We start from the raw sequence: 22,770 nt of genomic DNA, 5'->3' as shown, positions 1-22,770 counted from the left end.
ACATACTAGAAGAGCCTGCTACAAACTATAAAGAAATTTATATCTGTATATAAAGAGAGTGACCATATGTCCTGGTTTGCCCAAAGCCGTTATAATTTATACCTATGTCCCACCGTAATTATTAATAGTGACTCTTACCCCTCAAAAGTACTGTTGTTTAGACAGTCAATAAAATAATCACCCTCTCTATGGATGAATACACATTTGCTTCTCATTTGTTTAAAGCCCCTTTATAGTCAATTTCTAGTAACGATGAATCTACTGATTTGAAACAAGACTTCTAGTCTCCCTCACTTTCTGAGAACTAAAAAATGCTACGGTCAACAACTGGCACGTATACTATGAAACTATAATTCATCTTTTAAAAGTCTCACCTATGTCAAACAGCTTTCACTTACCCCTTAGAATTTACTTCTCGATGCACATGGCTGTGAAACCTCTAAACATGAAAACTTTCTGCAGTTTGTATTCGAATCTCCAGGAACTGAAGCCTACAGGACCATGTGAGTCCCACAGGGAAAGGACTCTCAGCCTTCTCCCACCTGCTAGAATAGTCCCTCTCAGGATCACTTCACTGTGCAAAGCTTTGGGAGGCAGGAACCCTGGAAGCTGCACCCAATATCGGGGACTGATATTAAACTGAGGGCCGTCCCTCTTCATTATGACCAGAACTAATCTCATCTTACACCACTGTGCATCGCAGCCACGCCAGGATTGCAGACCTCTCTGCCACCCGCACCCGGAGTCCCATCTCCACACGGCTCACGGTCCCTGATCTGAACCCATCTCCTCATGCTTTCTTCCTTCCCTGACTCTTTCACCATGCACCCCACTCCAGGAATTCCTGCTGTGATCACTACACCCTCTAGAACGTCAACCTCCTTGAACATTATCTCTTTTTATGGTAATTAAAACCATCAGTCCTCTGAAGATAAGACTTCTCCAGAAACCCCCCAGCTACGGGCTGTTTTCTGTCTTACCTCAATATCAGAGGGCTAGGACCAAGAAAGGAACATTTTTGCTCTCCAGTTTGACTTTCAGACCATTATCACCGCTCATTCCAGAGGGGGAGAAAAAAAAGCCCTGCCTCTTTTGAGGCTCCTACTTAGCTATACCATCTCCCTCTCTTTTCTGCTCTCATTTACTGAACTCCCAAGTCACTTCCCCTCATTAGCTGAAGGCGGACTCCAGACTCAAAGTATTGTGCTCTATGCTAAAGGCTGTCATTCTCAGTGACAACACTATAGATGACTTATTTAATTCTCTGCCTTCTCAGCTGCTATATCTTCCAAACTCCAAAGATCACTTCTTCTGGTCCATCTCAAACACTCATTTTTAATGCCACAAAAGAACTTTGTCATCAGCAGCAATTCTTCACCTCTGAAATCTTTATTTTGGACCTCCACTACACTTCTACCCTCCCAACTCACTGCTACCATTCTTCAGCCTCATCAAGACCTTTAAAAATTAGTAAATATCAAATGCCTGAGGTATATTTCTTCATGCACTCACAGAAACAACACACTAAGGACTAAAACACATTCAAAGTGTTTAAACTTTTGTTTAGTAGAGAATGCCTTAGTCAAGTATCTCAAAATGCTGCTGGCAAATGACCATACCAAGACAGTTAAGTCTGAAATAGAACGCAACGTGGAAATAAGGACAAATGAGAATTATTCTTCAGACTTGAGAGCAGGATCAAGAAATACCCGCTATTTTTACTATTCTTGCTCATACCCACACACACGCACACACAGCTTAGAGCAAAAGCCTTACAGGCCTCTATGTAAAATGTTACATGAAAAAGATTAACATGTTTTTATATACTCCTTAAAACATTAGCATACTAGGTTTTTCTAGAGAGAACCAAATAGCAAATAAAATCACTAGCACAGAGCGTTTAGGAAGGGGCTGCTGCTGAAAGGGCCCCCAGTTAGTATCAGTTACCTGAACCCTGGGATCCACTCTTCTGAGGGCCAGCAGCAGTGACCTGAGCCTTGGTTAAAGCTTGCACCGGCTGAGCGACAATGGTTCCTCCACCTCCACTCACAATTGCCTTGGCAACTCCTTGGGTCACAACTTGCTTTGGACCAACTGCTTTGGCGACAGACGAGCTGGCCTTGGCTACGAGGATCTGGCCACCACTGATTGCCACTGCCTGTTTCACTGCCGAAGGTAGGGTAGACCCAACTGGAACCCCAACAACCTGTTCAAAACAGAGGAGAACCCAGCAGTGCTTCTTCTCATGGTCCCTTGAGAGGTCTTAAAGCAGCACAGTCACTCTGTTCCAGCACAGAACAAAAGCAACCCCCTAGATACAACACATGGAGTCTAATTCAATCATCTAGGAATTCTACCTATGATGTGAACAGCAGTATTTCTCAGTCTGGATGTTATTACAATAAAATATTACAGCTTTGTCTTAACCCCAGCTACTATCTATAACTTATTTTAATTATAAAAAGTAATATGTGTGTTTTTTTTAAAAAAAAACACAGGAAATTCAGAGATATAAAGAAAAAAACTCTACTCATCAGAAATAATCTCTTAATATTTTAAACGTAGTATTTACTTCTCATTCTTTTAAATGTACATTTTGAAACAAAGATTAGGATACATATAGTTTTATAATTTTAAAATTTAACATCATGTTACAACCATTTCCACTGTTGTTATTTTTCAAAAACATTTTGAGATGACCAAAAAATAATGTATTAGAATAGATATACCATAATCTAAGTAAATATTTCACTACTGTGTGACTATTTAGGTAATTTTAAACTTCACATTATGAAAAAACTGCAATAAACATTCTCATATATGAACTATAAACTCCACTACATACTTTAAAATATCACCTCTTCAGTAACCCCTTCTGTGTTATCCCCATCTGAAGCAATATTTCTTCATCACTAGAACATCTAACAATTCACGTCATTTATTATATGGTATAACATGTGACACCTCTTCCAACTTATTTTTAAGAAAAGTTATCTTTTTCTATACCTTCTAATCTTTCCTTTCCTTAAAGGTAGACATTTCATTAAAAAAGAAAAAGTGTAAGCTAGAAAAACATTTAATTCAATTAAAAAAAGATCCCAGCACCCAAAGAATGAAAGTTAGAAATACCTAGTTCTGAAAATACCATAAATTTTTTCAAGTAAAAGAATACTTCAGAGCTCTTTTAAGACAAGGTCAATAGTACAATGTTCAATTAGAAGAAACAACTTAATTAATGGAAAATTGGGGCAGTGTTTCACACTCCCTAATTCTTTATTTCATAAAAAGAACTTCTGACCAGAAACTAGATAAAAAGACTTTTACATTCTTTTTTAAGAATGGGGAAAGATCTGTCTTCTAAAGGCAAAAAAGATAAAGAAGAAAGTACTTTTCAACCATCAGATTGGAGGGGAAAATTTTAAAGCCTGATAATACCAAGAATTGGCTAGAGGATATGGGGAAACAGGAACTTTTGTTCACTGCTGGTAGAAAGGTAAATTTGTACAGCCACTCCAGAGAAGTACTAGGATATCTACTAAAATTGAAAATTCACCCTCTACTGGTAGGGATCTATCCCAGAGAAATCTTAGACATGTGCTCAAGGGAACATACACAGAAAGTCCAAGGTAGCATTATTTGTAATTACAAAAAACTGTAAGTAATCTTAATGTCTACAAAATGAAATATGCTTAATGTCTATAGATAGAGGAATGGATAAACTGTGGTATAAGACAGACCGACGGAATAGCATTCTTTAGTTACAATGAATGAACTGGAACTATATATATATCAATATCAACAGACTTTGCAAGTACAAATATTGAGTGAAAGGGGAGTTGCAGAAAAATATGAGTATAAATATCTTTTATGTAAATCTTCAAAATTCAGAACACTACATGTTACTTATGGCTATTACTTATGTAATAAAAAGTATGGACTGTCAAGCTACACATCCAAATGTTGCTTTGGGGAAGAACAAAGTGGACTGCAACTTTATCAGTCATATTGTATTTGGAGAAAAAAATGTTGAATTAAATATGAACATGTTAATTCACAGTGGAGGATATGTGGATATTGATTATATTATTCTCTATATTTACTGAAATTTTAGAATCTTCCCAAATTAAAAAATAATAGCATTACTTAAGGTAGAACAAAATGAGAAACCATATAACAACTGATGAATGGGATTTTTAAGGTAAATAATCACTAAATCATACATGGTTCCTTTTCAAAGAATGTGAATATAGTAAAATACACTTGTCATGTGCTTGGATAATATGGCTGATTAGAGAAAATGGTCCCCTAATCAATTGTTATAAACCAGTATATCACAGAGGAAAGAGTATAGGTTTTTATAAGCAGTCAGACCTGCTTTCCCAGTTTTGTTCCATCAGTTAGTAGCTGCACAGTTATTTAACCTCTTTGAGTTTTAGCTTTAGATACCTCATCTATAAAATATCTCATAAGATCATGAGGCATAAGTGAAAATAAGTTTATAAAGTGCCTAGCCAGCATGATGTACACAGTAAATGACAGCTGCAGCCAGCACAACACTTGTTACTATGAACTGAAGAATGGTGATCTATGAGACCACGTGGAGACTCAGGACAGAAAGCCAAAGGATAAACACCTGTCACTATCTTCAGCATTTGGCCAGGGCAGAGGACCTTGATCTTAAGGTCCAGTTAATCAAACAGAAATCAAAATATATAGATAACATCTCGTATCTACTTTAAAATATTCTAGGAGGAGAAGATCAGCAAAATGCTGGTAACTGCTGAAATGGGATAATGGGCATGCAAGATTCATTACAATAGTCTCTGCACTTCTATTTAAGTTTAAGGAAGGAGGGAAAGAAAGGAAGAAACAACAATCAAAGAACCAATGGGTGGGGCAGGGTAGAAATAAGTTCATCTAGAATGGAGAAGAGAAAACTCCCAGCTATCCTGGCTTGGTTAAAACAATCCCTGATGATTATCCAAACCTCTTTATTCTGACTGTATGAGCCTCATTATATAGGCAACATGGAGTGTTACTGTAGCTACAGAGCTGGGCACACTCATCCCCCCTAGAGATGTGGAGATATACAAACTCTTCTTACTAATCAAGAACTTTTCTCTACATTGATAAAAAAAAGTTTCTTAATCCAGAAAATTATTTTTAAGGTATGGCAGAAACTGCCAGCTGAACCCCAATATGTATTCTTTGCTTCTCCCTCATAGTAACAGAACCCCCGATTTTCAGCTAGGGACATGGCCACACAGAATACTGACTATATTTCCCAACTCCTTCACACCTAGGTCTGACATCTCATTTCTGGCTAAAGGGATGTGAACAGAAGTGATGAGTGCAAATTTTTGGTTCTGCTCTCCCCAAACCCTCTTCCCTTCCCTTTTCCTGCTGGCCAGAAATGTGAATATGGTGGCATGAGATGAAGTGGCTATCACAGCCCACAAGCTGAAAACCAAATTTTGAAAATGACAGAGCAATGAGATGGAGTCTAGATTCTTGATGACTGTGGAACCAACACACTAGGGCCACCTACCAGTCTTTTATGTGTGAGAGAAGTAAACTTATTTAAGCTCCTGGTTTGGGAATCTGTTATAGTAACTGAACTTTTTTCTAAGACGTCTGTCTTTACATTTCCTAAATATATCACACTTACTAATCCCTTGCATAAGCTAAATTACACATAATCTATTTTCATGTTCCTAAATTAACAAAGAAAGCAAAGATCTTAAAGGAAAATAACATACACATGTGATATCACTTATATGTGGAATCTAAAAAAATTACAACAAACTAGTGAATATAACAAAAAAGAAGCTGACTCACAGATACAGAGAACAAACTAGTGGTTATCAGTGGGGAAAGGAAAGGGAGGAGGGGCAATACAGGGGTAGGGGATTAAGAGGTACAAACTATTAGGTATAAAATAAGCTACAAGGGTATACTGTACAACACAGGGAATACAGTCAATATTTTATAAGTAGAAACGGAATTTAACCTTTAAAAATTGTGAATCACTATACAGTACACTGGTAACATATAATATCATACACAAACTATACTTCAATTTAAAAAAAGGAAAATAATACATACATGCACCTATTTTAATTTCTTTCCTCCAATTCCATGCATCTGATTTGCTTTTCCCTCCTTGTGCCAACCTCTATCCTCACACTCAACTGCTTCAAAATGTCCAGAGTATGACACCCCTAATCCCTCCGAGAGCCAAATAAAACACAACCATGCTGGCCACAGGAGGGCAGTTTTTACTAGCAGAGCTTGTCCACCAAGAGCAAACTGCTCACAAGATAAACAACCCCCCTTTATTCCAAAACACTGAGGAGAATGAGGAAGTCTGGCATTCTACTGGGGAAAACCCTATGCACAGCTGTCTATGACACCACAAGGAAGTCTCTTAAGTAGGACACTGTAACCCCAAATTAGTTTGTTTTTTTTTAAAACAACATTTTGGCCTAGAACCTGAAATCACCTACCAACTGTTCTACTCTTCCCGCCCCCACAGCACGGCTCTCCACATTCCGAATTTCCTTCTAGTTTCACCTTTGTTCTGTACTGTTATAAATACTTAATTTTTTTTTTTTTTTTTTTTTTTGCGGTACGCGGGCCTCTCACTGTTGTGGCCTCTCCCGTTGCGGAGCACAGGCTCCGGACGCACAGGCTCAGCGGCCATGGCTCACGGGCCCAGCCGCTCTGCAGCCTGTGGGATCTTCCCGGACCGGGGCACGAACCCGTGTCCCCTGCATCGGCAGGCGGATTCTCAACCACTGCGCCACCAGGGAAGCCCTAAATACTTAATTTTGATTCATGCTTTGATTTGGTGTTTCTATTCCTGCCCTCCCTGTGCCCTGTACAGACCTTTGCAAGTCAGAATCTACTTTAGCAACCTGAAGGTGAGGATTCTGTATATGTGATTTTTCCCTCTAGATGCTTGAAAACTACAGCCACTTACGATTAGTTCTCAATGATAGTAACTATTACATGGTACTCACGCATATATACATAGGACTCGTCCTCACATAACTTTAGCTGCTATCACTTATTTAGCACCTGCTCTGTGCTAGGTCCTCTATATACAATGATCTCTAATTCTCCTACAGCACTGAAAGGCAAAGGGTATTATTTCCTTTTACTAGATGAAAAAACAAGGCTGAGAGAGATAAATTTGCCCAGCTCACACAAGTAATGAGTGGCTGAGATCTGAGATGTGTAACAAGCTCATGCTCTTTTAACTACACCACACTGCTTCCTTCCCATATGAACCACCAATTCCTCAGCTGTCTTTTTTCATGTCAAAAGCAGCACCGCTCTCTACTTTTATGAAAAAGATAAGCTGTGTTTCTATTGTGCCAAAGCTGTGTGGAAAGTGAAACAGTACCATTCTGTTCACCCTTCTGTTTTCTGGCATACTTTCTCTGACTGCACCTCAGCAATAACCAGGGACACCCTGTACTTGCAGACAGCTCTTTATCTCAAGTCTAAAGCATGTACTAAATTTCTGGGATAGATGTCTTGTTTCATGTTCTGCTTCTCTGTAGTTTTTTCACACTCTTCTGTGGCTTTTCTCATCAGGTACCTTTACACTTAAGGCATTCTAGCACAAACCCATCCATTTTCTCTTGGTCCTACCTTGCCATTAGGTAGGTGGCAATGTGACAAGAAAACCAATACAGTTGTTCAGTATTACTGGGTGAGTAGATTTGCAAATGCAAAAGTGGCAAAAAGCAGAAACTTTTCAGAGCTTCTGAGCATAAACAGCAATGCTATCATGATTCAAAAGCCTAAGTCAGTAATACCATGTATTTCTAGGTGAAGCAAACTAGATTTTAAACAACATACAGGATGTGTCTGAGTACGAAGACCAGATGACAATAACTGATTCACGAAAGGACTTGAACAAAATGCTTATCCCTGAAGCCAAAATAAAAGAGGGAGCATCAGGAAGTAGTTGGGGGTTGCCTGTTTTAGTGATTCTGGCTATGGAAGCCCCAAAGTCAAATTTGATGCTGTAGTTCCATGGTTCCTAAATTTGCCTAATCATATGAGTCAGTAGGAGAGTTTGTTAAAAATCCAGATTCCCGGGGTCACCAAGAAGTTCTGAGATGGGGGCCTTAGTATCTATATATTTTTAATCATCAGTTGAGTCTTATGAGCAGATAAGTTTGGGAAAGTGGTTAATGAACTCTTACAGATTTTAAAACCACCTATAAGACTATGAATTTTTAACTCGATCTATATGCAGCCATCTAGACTAACCAAAATATCTAAAACCTATTTTAAAGTTGAAAAGCAAGCACTTCACATAGTACTCTTAATAGCTTTAGGATATATCTGCCCTAAAAGTAAGATAATTTAACTCTGGAGGTTCTAAAAGCATGCTTAGGTTACAGACAATGGCTCACAAATTTTAATAATTCTGGAATGGGGAATTTTGGAGTCAACTAGACCTGGGTTCAAATTCTCTGTCACTTATTAGCTGTATGCTCTCAAAGATGTTGCTTAACCTCTCAGAGCCACAATTTCCTCACTTGTAAAATAGCAGTGAAAATATCCACCTTGCAAGGTGGTTTGAGGATTACAGATAATATACAAATAAGAGCATGATCTACTTTGGCACTCCTAAGTACAACGGATGCAGGGAAACATGTATCTGTTTTAGAGTTCTCCCAATATGTAAATTCCCCAAACCTCCAAATTATAAAGAAAATCAACTCTCTAAAGAGCCAAGAATCATTTAACAGATCACACAGTCAAGACATCAGAGGTGCAAACTATAGCAGTCTCCTATCAGAAATAAACAGGTAAAACAGTGGACCGATCCTGTCAGTTAGACTTGAATCAAGTGTAAAGTTGTGTCCATGACATCAATCATCTTCACTGCCAGAGAGATAACATGGCATCCCTTCACCTCTTGAACTGTCCCTGGGCCCTCTATAAACCATGTCCCTGCTCTTCTTAATGACTATGAAAAGAACAGGTGGGTTAAACACCTACTTATCTGCTTTTCCTGCAGGGCTTTCATCCACAGGTGACCATCAACACTGTCACCCTTTTCAGCACTTGTCCTTTACTTAGGCAAACAACCTTCACTGACACGTTGACTTCCCCATCCTTACCCAACACAAACCTTAGAGGGCTGAATCTTTGGTGACTGGGCAGTCCCTTCTCCAGCAGTTAGGATTTGTTTTTGAGGGGACACAGCTATCATGTGACCCCCTTTCACAGTCACATACTGAGGGAGTGGTGACTGGCTGGCAGCTCCTGTTGTTGGTACATGAGAGGCTTCACCAGGTTCCTGTTTGATGATTACCTTGCAACAAACATGATAATGACAATGAATAAACAGCCCATGAAAAATGCTACTAATATTTGAATTTATTCTGTCTGCAGGAACTAATGAATTAATGAAGCCCTGTATGTAAACAATGACTCCACTAGAAGGGTAAAAATACTGCTTAAGTATAGCCCATAATAGCTATTAAAGGGACCAAAAGTAGGATGTGGACTTGATCCAGTGTATCTGCAAACCAACCTTGTCATTTGTTTTAGACATTGGTGGCAAAACGGCACCAGAAAGTTCCCATCTTGCTAGACTCCAAGGGCTGCCCTGTGAACACCACTAAATAAATGGAAGCATGTCTCAGAAGTAGGATCCAGTCTTAGAGATGAGACATACTAAAAAGTTCCATGTTGTGCGGTAGTAGCATCAATCAACTCCAACATGCCACAAAAAGATTCTGTAACAAGAGCTTATCGACTTGTGGGATAATCCTTTCATGAATACTTACTTTTGTGAAAGCTCCAAGTCCTCCAGTTATAGGTTTGGGGCTTTGAACTTTAGGGTGACTCCCAATTGGGCAAAGAGGCGGCATAGATGCGAACAAAGAATCCTCCTGCTGTGTTTGTAAAAATACATATTGTACAATTAGGATAAAGTGAGTGATTTCACTCTAGTCACATATTTAATACAAACCTGTGACATTCCCTAGGCAACAAAAACAAACAAAAAGCCCAAAACTCTTTGGGGGCTTCCGAGTCCCTACACCTGTATTTTAATATTGCTTGAAAAGACAATTCAAAGTAAGGCTATAAATTGGCAAGAACCTACTCAACTGTGCCCACTGTAAACTGGAAAGACTCCTATCATACTACCTCTAATATTTGGTTGACTCATTGGTTTCATGTCCAGTCCCCTGCCAGATGCTACTAAAGGATAGGTACTGTATTCTATTTCTTTTCTATCCCTATAGTCTAGGCACTAAATAAACAAATGAATGTAACAGGCAGTGACAGTGTTTCAGTATACCACACCCTTGTAACAGTACTTCCAACTTGATCTGTTATCCTTACTCTGGAATAAATACCCAGGACGCAGGGGGAAATTTTTCACTAAAATTTTAAAAACCAATACAACAAAAAGAACTTGAACAATTAGCAAATACAAAGACAGCAAAGGTAAAAATTCAAAATTACTGTCGTTTGTCTCTAATTCTCAAATACAGAAGGCAAGTCTCAGAGGCAATTTTCCATAAATAAATGTTGGGGGCAAGAAACAAAGTTAAAAACGCTGCTTAACTGTGTAATGAAAATATCATCATAACATGCAAAAATACACTGGTAGAAAATTAAGACCTTCAAGGAATTCTTACAATTCAGGCATTCATAGAACACAGTGCTCACGGATTACACTGCATTAGAGAAAAACCTCGCCTTGGATCAGGAAACTATTCAATATCATCACCATTAAGTGCCTAGATATAAGAAATGCTGTGTTAGCACCAGTCATGTAAGAGATGATCTTTGAATTCTCAGGAATTCTCAAACAGGAGTTTATACCTCAGAGGCTCTAGCCTTAAGGTAGCCAAGACAATAACAAATAAGCTGAATAACTAAGTCAACAGCAGTGACTGTCTCTGCGGAACAGTGAGCAGATATCTAGCACTATGATCTGAACAAGTCAGATCATACTTGGAATTCTAAATTTCAAAGGACTTCTTACCCTGAAGAAGGTGGGGGAAGGGGAAAATACACTGTGGAAAGATACAAATTATTACTTTGTAAAGAAAAATGTATAACAAAGCTGTCAAAAAAAATCATAGGTAAGGTAGGGGAGTCTGAAGTACTTGATCTTCATGATACTTCTTAGCTTGAAGATTCTACTTTATGAAATCTGCATTATCACTTGCAAATTCTGGCTCAACTTGAATGTACCACGTTTAGAAACTAGCAAAGTGCAATAAGAGTGTTACCTTGACAGCAGATGTTACAAAACTACTTCCATGAATTTTAGGAATCGGGGAACCTGTTCCTTGGGAGGCCTGAGAGACAGTAGAGAGCTTGCTGGTAGGACTTCCTGATAAGCAAGGTTGATTTAAAAATAAAGTATAAACAAAGTAAAATTTACAAAATGGAATTTTAAAGCCATTTTCCACCACCCTCCTCTTCTCCCCACTATTTATTGTTCATTTTGAAGGGCTGAAAACTCACAACCATGATATTATTATAGAAAAAAACACTTAAGGATTCATCCTGTGAAGCTGACCGCTTCATCAACCTAAAAAGGGACAAGAAGCTAGTAAGGAAGTGTAGAAGGATAAGTAAGTAGACAATTACATATTCTGCACTTATATAGAAAGAGATACTGTAACATAATGGTGTTGGCTATTTCACAATGTGCCAAAATGTATGCATTCAATTGAATGCTAGTTCCTTCAAAGTAGTTTCACTAGAAGGTTATACCTACTCCAAAATGCTGACATTAAACACTTTATACTCCATCAGTACAACTGCCTTTAGGGTCTGATCAAAATAAGTCACATTATCTATAGTCAACAGTAAGTCAAGACTAAAAATGGTACTTGGTCACCTCCTCCATTTACCAAACTTGCCTGCAGAGACTTTGGCTGATTCCTAAAACTAAACATCCTCAAAAGACACCTACTTGGCATCCTTCGGTGTACTCAAAAGGGAATATCTGAAAGTAGCATTTTTTAAAGGAGTCCCACCATTATAATCATTGTTAAAGAACATAACTTTCTAAAAAAATAGTTGGAAAGGCCCAACACACATTAATCTGTGTTAAAATCAAACATGTTAGAAAAAAATCAGTCTCATTACTTTATAGTCATTTCTCTTATTTCTCTTTTCGATATTTCTATTAGAAGTGAAAGCTACAGGAAAGTTTACACAGAGGTGCATGTGTTTAAACAGTTTAATTGAAGGGAATAAATAAAATGTTAGTGACAGTACCTCAAAGAAACCTGAAAAGCTCTCTGTAATTATATGAGGTTATGATGATAAACACAGGGAATCCAAAGACTTCTTATTCTTCCTATTAGAGTTTTTTTTTGTTTTTAGTTTTTTGTTTTAAATATCTACAGGGTTCAGTTTCCTTCCCACATGCAAGTTTTATCTTATTCACTGAAAAGTAAAGATCACTTTTTTATTTCACTGGGGAAAAATATATATGGCTCACAAAGCTATTCTTGCTCTAAAGCTTAATCTGGAAAAGTTAATCACATTGCCTAACAAGAATGTCTTCTAAATGAGAGTAAAATCCACTCTTTTTTTTTCTTTTTTAGAAAATTAATATGGTTCACTATGAATCTTAAGAAATTTTTTTAAAAAAACTTAAGTAAATTCCTAAAAATATAACTTTTACAAGAAGTAAATCTTCCCTCAGAGAAACAGCACTGGGAAAAAAAAAAAACATATATATATACACTCTTATGTATTCCCTCCTCTTGTTCATGGTTGAAGTTCATTCTCCCATTATATGGCTACTAGATCACATTAGGATTCCACCTTTAAAAAAGATCAAATCTTGGGGATTGCACGAATATTGTTCCATTCAAACACACACCTGCAGTAGGAGTGGTGGCTCCAATAACCTGCCCTGGCTTGTCCACGATAACATAAGGATTATTAATAACAGAACTGGCAGTGCCTTGCTTCACATGGACTGGAGTGGAAGTTGGGGTTCGAGGCAATGGCGATGGACTTGGGGTTGATATAGGGGAACCTTTATTAATAAAAAAGAGAAACAAAATAAACTAAACAAAATAGATATATTCAGCCCATCTAAGAGGATGCTAAAGAAAATGGAAGAGGGGCAGGGCCACCAGTACAAAAGTGACAAGTTGGGAAAAGAGAATGGGACTGTAAGTTTCAGGTACTGAGAGTAGCAGCTGAGGCCAGGGGTTAGTGCGTTTCACTCTCTACATCCTTATCCATGGACCAGCAGCAGCAGGCAACCTATTAGAAACAGATACTGAGGACCTACCCCAGATCTACCAAGTATATCAATAAATCAGTATTTTAACAAGATACCCCAGCAAGCACATTAAAGTTCAAAACACAGTGCTTTACATAAGTGTGGAACTGCTGCGTCCCCAGGTAACAACAACTCGGGCAGGTTGTTATAATACTGGTTACACTTTAAGAAACTGAAGTTAGGGAGGCAAGTGAACAGCTAGACTTAGGAACCAAGTCTTGATTTGCAATGAATTTCCAATAGGAAAATATGAAATTCATCCACCAAAACAAAAGTCTCTCTCAATACCATGTCACAGCCACAATCCAGAGATTCGTGTTCCCATAGCTCTCAGAAGTTACTGACAGATACATCATTAAACATCCTCAACGGTTATTGATCAAATCTGTTATCCATGAATTTCTCTAACCTTCAAAACAATTTATATGTTCAGCCTATTCCAGCTCTGAAGCAGCAAGTTCTAAAACGCTTCTAACTGGTAGGTAAAATTATACATTCTTTACCTTTCATCAATTTCAAGGACTTGGATCATATTTCTGCTTAGCTGTTTTTAGCACTGAAGACTCCCCCCACCCCCTTCATTTAAGAATTATATAGAAGTCTTCCCCTCCCTAGGTATTTCTATTGACTCACTTTCATGTCTTTTCTGAGGTGGCACAGCCAAAACTATAAAGCATATTTCTACTAGAAGTTTACCTAACATAAACTGTTGCGAGGCAATGGACAATTCAACCTCAGTGAAAATGAAACCTCAGAACGACCTACTGATCATAGGAATGAGTAAATTTCTAGTGTGGTTATAGAGTATAAAAGATATCTCAATCCCAAACCAACCCTTGAAGCTTAACTACAAACCAAAAGGCATCTAAATTTTTTCTATTACTAGTCACTCTGGTTTCCATATATAATTCCCAAACTTAATTCCTACCTTAGTTTCCACCATACATCCTAGCAAACAGTTTACCTGTGCTGATTCTAGATGAAAATTTGACTGCTTTGAATTTTATGTCTTTCCTCATTCAAAAATTGTTTCCATATGAATGACTTTTGTTTTTGTTTTGTGACACTTTTGCTTTGCTAATCAACAGTGATGAGCTTGCTTGTTAACTAAACAAAAACGCTGCTTAGAAAAACTAAAGAAAAAAAAAAAGCCATAGTACTTTGTTTTGTCATTCTAACAATTTTTACACACACCAAACTCATATATACCATGTATACCTGAGACAATCTTGCAGCTCATGGTGATAGGCTGGAAGGATTTTCCAGGTGACTCCGGATTAGGAACCTGACTTTGTGGCACAATTTTGCAACTTGATGCTATTGGCTGAAAAGCTGAATTGCCATGAGAACAAAAGGTAACTTTCTGGGATGTTGTCATTTTGGTGGGTGTTCGTTCCAATGAAGATGGCAAAGAATAAAATGTAGTGTGTCTCTCAGCTTCAGTATTGGCTGGGAATCCTTCTTGAAATGAAATAGGCAAATAAGTCATCAACCACTTTGAAATCCCTCACCATTTCAAGAACCATTTAAGCCATTTACCAGTAGTAAAATAAATACAGTTGACTGGTATTTAACACTGTTTTATGTATTTTCTGGTGAAATGTAAATATCATGCCTAGAATCATGTTTCATTAAAATGTTTCTTTCATAAAATTAGAAAACATATTAGCTAACACTATATAATAAAATTTACAAGTTCATTATGTTCTCCCATTCTTTATATATGAATTGACAAACTGTTTAGAGAAGAAGAAAAACTCAAAAGAAAGCATTAGCTTAAGCCAATGATGTCCTGTTTTATTAAATGCCCATAAAAAAGATGCAACTGAAGCTTAAGAGAAAGTTGAGATTTTTATAAAAGAACTAAAATATTAACATCACATTGAACGTAGACTTACAGATCAAACTAACACCATTTAGAATCAATTTTGTATCGTATTTGTATATGTTATATAAGTGAACACTTAAATACTTAATTATATACTTATATACTTATATATATACTTATATATTTACTAAATTTAAAAATGCCATAGTCAAAATACATATAAGTCTTATATTGTATTTTAAATAAGATTAGATACTAATATCTGAACTTCCTGTTCACACAATTAGGGACCAAACAAGAAAGTCTTCCTGTAACGTATTAGAGGAAACCATTATATTCATCAAAGAATAAAAATGTAATGCTTTTCAGTGAGTTTTGTGTTCTATAAAATGTCGATAAAACTGCATTAAAAATTTTTTCTGAGAAGAGTAAGGGCTTGGCTATTTTCATAATAGGTCTGTGTAGAAGAGCAGCATGCCTACTTATGCAAAATTTATTTTCCAAACACTCATAAGGCGCTGAAGACAGCAGTTCAACATCAAGGGATGGAAAGGAACACGCCATAATGACTGCTCTATACAAGGTAAAAATGCATTTCCATACAAGGAAAAATATATACTACCTTTCTCCACAGAGGTATCAGGTACTGGCTCATGTGACTGCTTTACTGGTGAGGATGCTTTCACAGGGGCTGGAATGGTCAAAGGCAAGGATGGTGGGGCATCTGAGATGTCTGACTCGGAGGACTGAGGATAAACAGAGTCTTCTCCAAGAGAATGCCGATGGAGCTCAACATCCACTACCTACACGATTGGGCAACAACTGGGCTCATGAATCCATCATCAATGTCACAGAAAGCCCCAAACCTGTCTCAAAACATGGTGCTCTAACAGACATTGCAAATGATTTCTATTCATACTTCAAAGGCAATTTCAATCTCAATAACTAAAGGATTTATCCCAGAATGTAATCTAATCTGGCTTAATAGATAACTGAATGAAACCAATCATAAAATTGGGGACCTTCCATTTAGTGTTTTTGCACCTTAGAACACTCTTTCCCCCAATCTCAGCATGACTGCCTCTTTCTCACCATTAGGTCTCAATCAAATGTCACCTTCTCAGAGAGGCCTTCCCTAACCAACCTAGCTAAAGCACCCAACTTGTCCTCCGGCTACTCTCTTCTTTATAGCACTTATCTGTAAGTGAAATTATCTTATTTGCTTTTATGTTTACCATATACCTTCTCCCCACTCTCAATACAACCAAGAATAAAACTCCTTGAGAGTAGTAGCTACTCTCATTTGTTCATTTTTGTATCCTCAGTACCTGAACCAGTGCTTAGCATATAGTATATGCTCAATAAATATCTTCTGGCATAACACAGCACATTTCCCTAAAGGGAGTAAGGTTTAACTTAGCTAATTCTAATCATAATGGCTACTGCTGATATATCATGAATACCAAAAAAGGAGGGGGAGGATGGGGTGGGAAAACAAAGTTGAAGGTCTCATACTTCCTGATTTCAAAATTTATTATTATAAAACTATAGTAATCAAAACAGTGTGGTTGGGCTTCCCTGGTGGCGCAGTAGTTGAGAGTCCGCCTGCCGATGCAGGGGACACGGGTTCATGCCCCAGTCTGGGAAGATCCCACATGCCGCGGAGCGGCTGGGCCCGTGAGCCATGGCCGCTGAGCCTCACGTCCAGAGCCTGTGCTCCGCAACGGGACAGGCCACAACAGTGAGAGGCCCGCGTACCGCAAAAAAACCCCACCAATAACAGTGTGGTACTGGCATAAAAAGAGACAAATAGACCATCAGAATAGAATACACTCTCACATACATGGTCAAATTATTTTTGACAAGGGTGCCAAGACCACTGATTGGGAAAAGGACAGTCTTTTCAACAAATAGTGCTGGGAAAACTGGAGATCCACATGCATTAGAATGAAGGTGGAAGTTTACTTTACACCATATACAAAAATTAACTCAAAATGGATCAAAGACCTAAACATAACACCTAAAACAATAAAACTCTTAGAAGAAAATATAAGGGCAAAGTGTCATAACACTGAATTTGGCAATGACTTCTTGGATATGATACAAAGCGTACAGATAGAAGAAAAAACAGATAAATTAGACTACATCAACATTTAAAATTTCTGTGCATCAAAGGACACAATAACAGAGTGAAAAGGCAACCCACAGAATGGGAGAAAATATCTGCAAATCATATATCTGATAAGAGATTAATCTCAAGAATATAGAGACACTTCCTAAAAATCAGCTACAGAAAACCAAACAACCCAATTCAAAAATGGACAAAGGGGCTTCCCTGGTGGCGCAGTGGTTGAGAGTCCGCCTGCCGATGCAGGAGACATGGATTCGTGCCCCGGTCCGGGAAGATCCCACATGCCATGGAGCGGCTGGGCCCGTGAGCCAGGGCCGCTGAGCCTGTGCTCCGCAACGGAAGAGGCCACAACAGTGAGAGGCCCGCGTACCACAAAAAAAAAAAAAAAAAAAAAAAAAAAAAAAAAAAAAGGACAAAGGATTTGAATTCACATTTCTCCAAAAAAGATATATAAATGGCTAATAAACACATGAAAAAATGCTCAACATCAATAATTATTACAGAAATGCATACCAAAACCACAAAGAAATACCACCTCACACTCCCTGGATAGTATCAAAAAAACAGAAAACAAGCACTGGCAAAGACGTGGAGAAATCGAAACCCTTACACACCGTTGGTGGGAATGTAAAATGATGCAGCTTCTATGGTAAACAGTGTGGCAGTTTCTCAAAAATTTAAAAATAGAATTACTGTTTGATCCAGCAATTCCACTTCTGGGTATACACCCAAAAGTACTGAACACAGGGACACAAACAGAGAGACCCACATTCTTAGCAGCATTATTCACAATAGCCAAAAGATGGAAGCAACTCAAGTGCTCATTGACAGATAAGTGGTTGAACAAAATGTGATGTATACATACAACGGAATGTTATCAGCCTTTAAAAAGGAAGGAAATTTTTATTCATGCTACAACATGGATGAATCTTGAGAACATTATGCTAAGTGAAATATGGCAGTCACACGCAAAAAAGAACACTGTATGATTTCACTTATGTGGTACCTAGAGTAGTCAAATTCAGAGAAAGAAAACAGAAGAGTGGTTTAGGGGTTGCGGGAAGAGGGTGAGTTATAAATGGGTAGTTTCAGTTTTCCAAGATGAAGAGGTCTCTGGAGATGAATGGTAGTGACAGCTGCATGAAAAGGTGAATATATTTAATACCACCTAACACTTTAAAATGATTAAAATGGTAAATTTTATGCATATTTTATCACAATTTAAAAATAAGTAAATAAGGGGGAGAGAAACTTTTTTTAAAATTAAGCATTCATTATTTTTTCCTAATTAAAAAAGAAGATCAATTTTCACTCTACTTGTTCCCAAATAATACTGTAGGAAAATAACCTACCGTCTCTGCTCCAAGAGTCTGCAAGCCAGTATAAGTTCTGTCCAGCTATTGAAAGACAGAAGAGTATTAAGTTTCACTATGCTTACTTATAAAGCTTAGGATACAGTCTTATCTAAAACCCCTTTCACTGCAAGTCTTCATATCATACGATCCACTTTTTCATAACGTATAAATTCATCATGTCAATAAAACCCCTCAATTTTCTGAGAGAAAAACTGAGTAAAATAAATAAAAACAACCTCAGACATATAGATAGTTATTATAAAAACAGGCTATAAAAATATACATGCAGTGTGATGACACAATTATATACTTAGGGTATATTTACTAAGCACTTGTGCAAAAAATGAATGAAAATTTAGGCAATACAGGTAATACTAATAACTACCAGTATATTAGCTTCATTGATGATTTATTTTAGAGGAGAGAAAGGAGTATAAATTGAGGGAATGTTAATAATATAAATTTAAAAGTTTACAATTACATACAAAGAGGTTAGGTTCTTATTCTTATACTTTAATTTATATTTAAAATTTAGAAAAAGGATTTGTGGCAGCTTACCATATAAATCTTATACAGTAAGATCAATAGGTAAAAATGGTTAAGTTGGGTAGAAAGGAAAGAAAAGGAAAGGAGAGATGGGGGAAAAAATGAAGCCAGGGATAGGTTAGTAAATAGAAAATTCTAAAGCCTTGCAAGAAGTAGATTTCAGTCTGGCTGAGTTCCTTAGCAGGCAACACAGAGAAGACAACTCAGTCATGAGACCTAGTGTTCATAATAGAAAAGGCAATAGAGGGTAGATTTATAGTAGCCCCATGGAAGAGATCTGGAGTTTTAACATTTAAACCTTCGCCAACAGGTTGACTGTTAAAAAGATACGGGCAATTTTAAGGCTACATCCATTTTGCATATTCTCCAGAGCATAGATGTAATAGTCTCTGTAATCTGCACTGGCCTATGTTTTATTCTTGGGACCACATTTTGAGAGAGACACTGATAAAACAGAACTATTATCAAAATGACGAGAGAAACTGGAAAGAAAGCACAGCATACAAGAAATGTTACAAGAACAGGTTTTGGCTGAGGAAGAAATGATTTAAGGAGAGACACAAACGTTATCATTAAACATTTTTAGAGTTCTTACAAAACAAAGTCCTGTTCTGTACTATTCCAGAAATCAAACTAGGATAAGTGAGATCAAGGTTAGAAGGGGAGGTGGGGCAGGAAAGGGCGGCAGTTTTAGGTAAATTTATGAAAGAAGCTTCTAAAAGTTTATTTACTAAATGGATAAATGGATTGTTTTGGGAATTACTGAGCTCCAGTGATGGCTGAGGAGAGGTTAGGTGACTACCTGTCAGGGATGCAGATATGTGAATTTCATCCCAGAAACTTTAAATTTTATTGAACTCTTAACACATAGAGTATTTAGTATATAATGTAATTATTACAGTATCAATATAGATTGTTATGTACTACAGAGTTTCAGAATACAGAGGAATCGCTATGGACTTCAATAACCAGGAAAAGCTACATAGGAACGTGAAGAATGGAAAGAATACACACAGACATTCGAGGAGGGAAGAGCATAAAAGAAGACTTAAGAGACGGCCTAAGGCATTTCTGGGACATGAACAGACTGACCTGGCTGGAATAGGATGTTCACGCAGGGGATTAGTGTGAGATAATTTAGGGTAAGTATGTCAAGTCAAAATGTGAAGAGGCTGGAATAGTAGGCAGGGGAGTCTGAACCTGAATAACAGGAATTCAATCAAAGCTTCTCAGAGATGAACAACATAATGGTTCTCCTGTTTTAGGAAGACTAATCTGATGGCAGTGTACAGAATGGACTGAGGGGAAATAAGATAGATTGGCATTAAAGAAGCTAATCAGGAGACAGAGTATAATAATAGCCTAGTAAGAGTGGAAAGGGCGAAGGGTAGTCTATAAGAAAAATTATGAAGAAAAGAGTAATGGTCTGCAAGTGAACAAATATTTAGAACACAGAGGGAAGAATCAAAGATGGTTCTGAGAGTTAACAAAGAAACTGCAGGAAAAATGATACTCCAGAATAAATAAAGATCAGTGGTCACAAGAGAGGTGCTTAAGTTCTCAAAGCCAATCAACAGGTAACATATAGTAAAATTAAGGAAAATCTGGTAAGAAATACTTTAAAAACTGTCTCAATCATTCACCAGGAACTCTAAGTGATAAGGACAATAAAATATGTTTAAAAACTATGTAAACAATTCCCTTTATTTTAGGGATTAGGGTTGGGCCCAGTGCAATATAAGATGGTATGTACAGTGCTTAAAATAAGTTAAGAGGAAAGCAAAACTATTTCAGACCTTCCTCTAAGTAAGTGGGAACATATCCTGCCCCTCCGAACAAAGTGGCTATATGTTCTTTATTTGGTTTCAGTTCTTCTCTGAGGTTATAAGGCAATCTTGTTTTACAGTAATCTCTAGAAAATAACTTAAACATGAAGTTAAGTAGTGCTGTTTACCAACAATGGAGGACAAATCTCAGGCGGCCTTAAGGTTGGAAAAGGTACATTTGTGGAACAAAGGGAACAAAACAGGAATCCTGAAAATGTACTCAGATTCACTTGGGGGCAATTAATGGGAATAATGTGGTAAATCACAAAGTAAGGGAGCTTTGGGAGAAGTTCAATATTAGGATTACATTTTACGGAGAGAAAATGTACAAGAGGTTACTACAGAGAGGGACGTGGGGCACTTTAAAAAAATGGTCTGTCTTCCAACTACGAAAGCTAAATGTTTATTATATAAAACTGGAAAAGAAAAACACACACACGCACACACAGAAAAAAGGGGCAGGAGAAACTAACCACAATGTCGTTACTTCAATTACTCCAACTTTTTAGGGTATTTCTTTTGTGTTTTTTCCACCTATTTAAAATCTCAGTTGACCTCATACTATATACATAGTCTTATACTCTATGCTTTTCATTTACTATAATGGTAGTTTTTCCCATGTATAAAAAACACTTTTTAAAATAAAATTTGTAACGGTTACATAATAAACCATGTGGATATATCAGTTAAGGATTTCAAAAGTATTACAACCTTCCACAGTACTTAATAATTCCTAAAATATGTTCACTTCTATCTTTATCCCTAAGAGATAAGTAGACAAGGCTTATTATTTGTGCCTCTTTTTGCAGAAAATTAAAATGTAAAAAGTAAAATACAGATTAAAAAAAAGATTTCATTTACTTGTTAGCCCCAGGTAACAACAGTACCAGTGAGCTATGATCAGAGATTCAAGTCTCCTGATTATCTGACCAGTTCATCTTTTTAAAGAATATACATTCTGCTGTAAAGTGACCCCTTCCCCAGCCTTCAGAAGGCAAGTGTTGTAGCAGTAAGCAAAACACACTCAAAAAGATTTATCTTGCTCCCACTATCCGTGGCCACTACTCTCAGAGGCCTAACCCACCACTTCAAGTGGAGGTGAAAAAAGATACTTCATTTCTGGGGAGCAATGTTTTGTTACAATACCTTCAGATTATGTATGATATCTATCCGCTTGTTCTGGCTGTCCTTAAAGTGAACTTGAACTCTGACAGGAAACTCACCCCAGCCTCTTCTGGTCAAGTGAAAAGGAGGCTCTCTAGGGAAAAGCAGATATTAATATATTAGTCCATGTTCACGCTCTCATTCTAGAAAGAATAGTTTTCCCATAATGGCTAAGTTAGAACTTCACATGTTCTAATAATTATTTAGATTTCCTCACTTGATGCTAAATTAATACGCTGAATTTTGCTAAAATGCTAAATCATAAAAAATGCAACTCAAACCTACATTAAACTTTCAACTACTGAATACTTAGAGCTAAGAGACTTATACCATACAATCCAGTGTCATTATTTTCACAGACAGGGAACTAAGGTGATTTGATGGATGTCGCAGTATTAAAGCCAGAATCCTTGATTGCTACTTGATAGACATAGGCTGTGAGGTACGTTCCCTACCCCTAGACAATCATTTATTCCTCCACTCTGGCAAAAACAAAATAAATCATGAATGCTCAATCTGAAAGTGACAATTTATTTGAAACTATCTACTAAGAAGACTTAACAAATTATATATGACTTTATATAATTTTAGTGAATAGAGAGGAATGTGTGTGAATG

At 37.3% G+C, this 22,770-nt stretch overlaps 1 protein-coding gene across 7 annotated transcripts in view; it reads right to left on the bottom strand.

The window, feature by feature from the left end:
- Window positions 1-22,770, bottom strand: part of YEATS2 (YEATS domain containing 2) — a 121,129-nt gene that overhangs the window by 26,901 nt on the left and 71,458 nt on the right. For 6 of the 7 annotated variants that reach the window (XR_008617040.1, XM_024124400.2, XM_024124403.2 and 3 more), the window contains 9 exons: window positions 22,136-22,247; window positions 18,615-18,659; window positions 15,754-15,934; window positions 14,522-14,764; window positions 12,893-13,051; window positions 11,280-11,383; window positions 9,819-9,926; window positions 9,158-9,340; window positions 1,948-2,206 (listed from right to left, as the gene is read on the bottom strand). Coding sequence is in view for 6 of the 7 variants with exons in the window: in XM_024124400.2 (XP_023980168.1) it covers window positions 1,948-2,206; window positions 9,158-9,340; window positions 9,819-9,926; window positions 11,280-11,383; window positions 12,893-13,051; window positions 14,522-14,764; window positions 15,754-15,934; window positions 18,615-18,659; window positions 22,136-22,247 (1,394 nt within the window). In the remaining variant the exon portion in view is untranslated. The remainder of the gene's footprint in view (window positions 1-1,947; window positions 2,207-9,157; window positions 9,341-9,818; window positions 9,927-11,279; window positions 11,384-12,892; window positions 13,052-14,521; window positions 14,765-15,753; window positions 15,935-18,614; window positions 18,660-22,135; window positions 22,248-22,770) is intronic. The other variant, XM_024124402.2, reaches the window with a different exon arrangement.

Source organism: Physeter macrocephalus, chromosome 1 (assembly GCF_002837175.3).
Source record: "Physeter macrocephalus isolate SW-GA chromosome 1, ASM283717v5, whole genome shotgun sequence".
Lineage (NCBI taxonomy): Eukaryota > Metazoa > Chordata > Mammalia > Artiodactyla > Physeteridae > Physeter > Physeter macrocephalus.
This window is presented reverse-complemented; position numbering and strand designations above follow the sequence as displayed.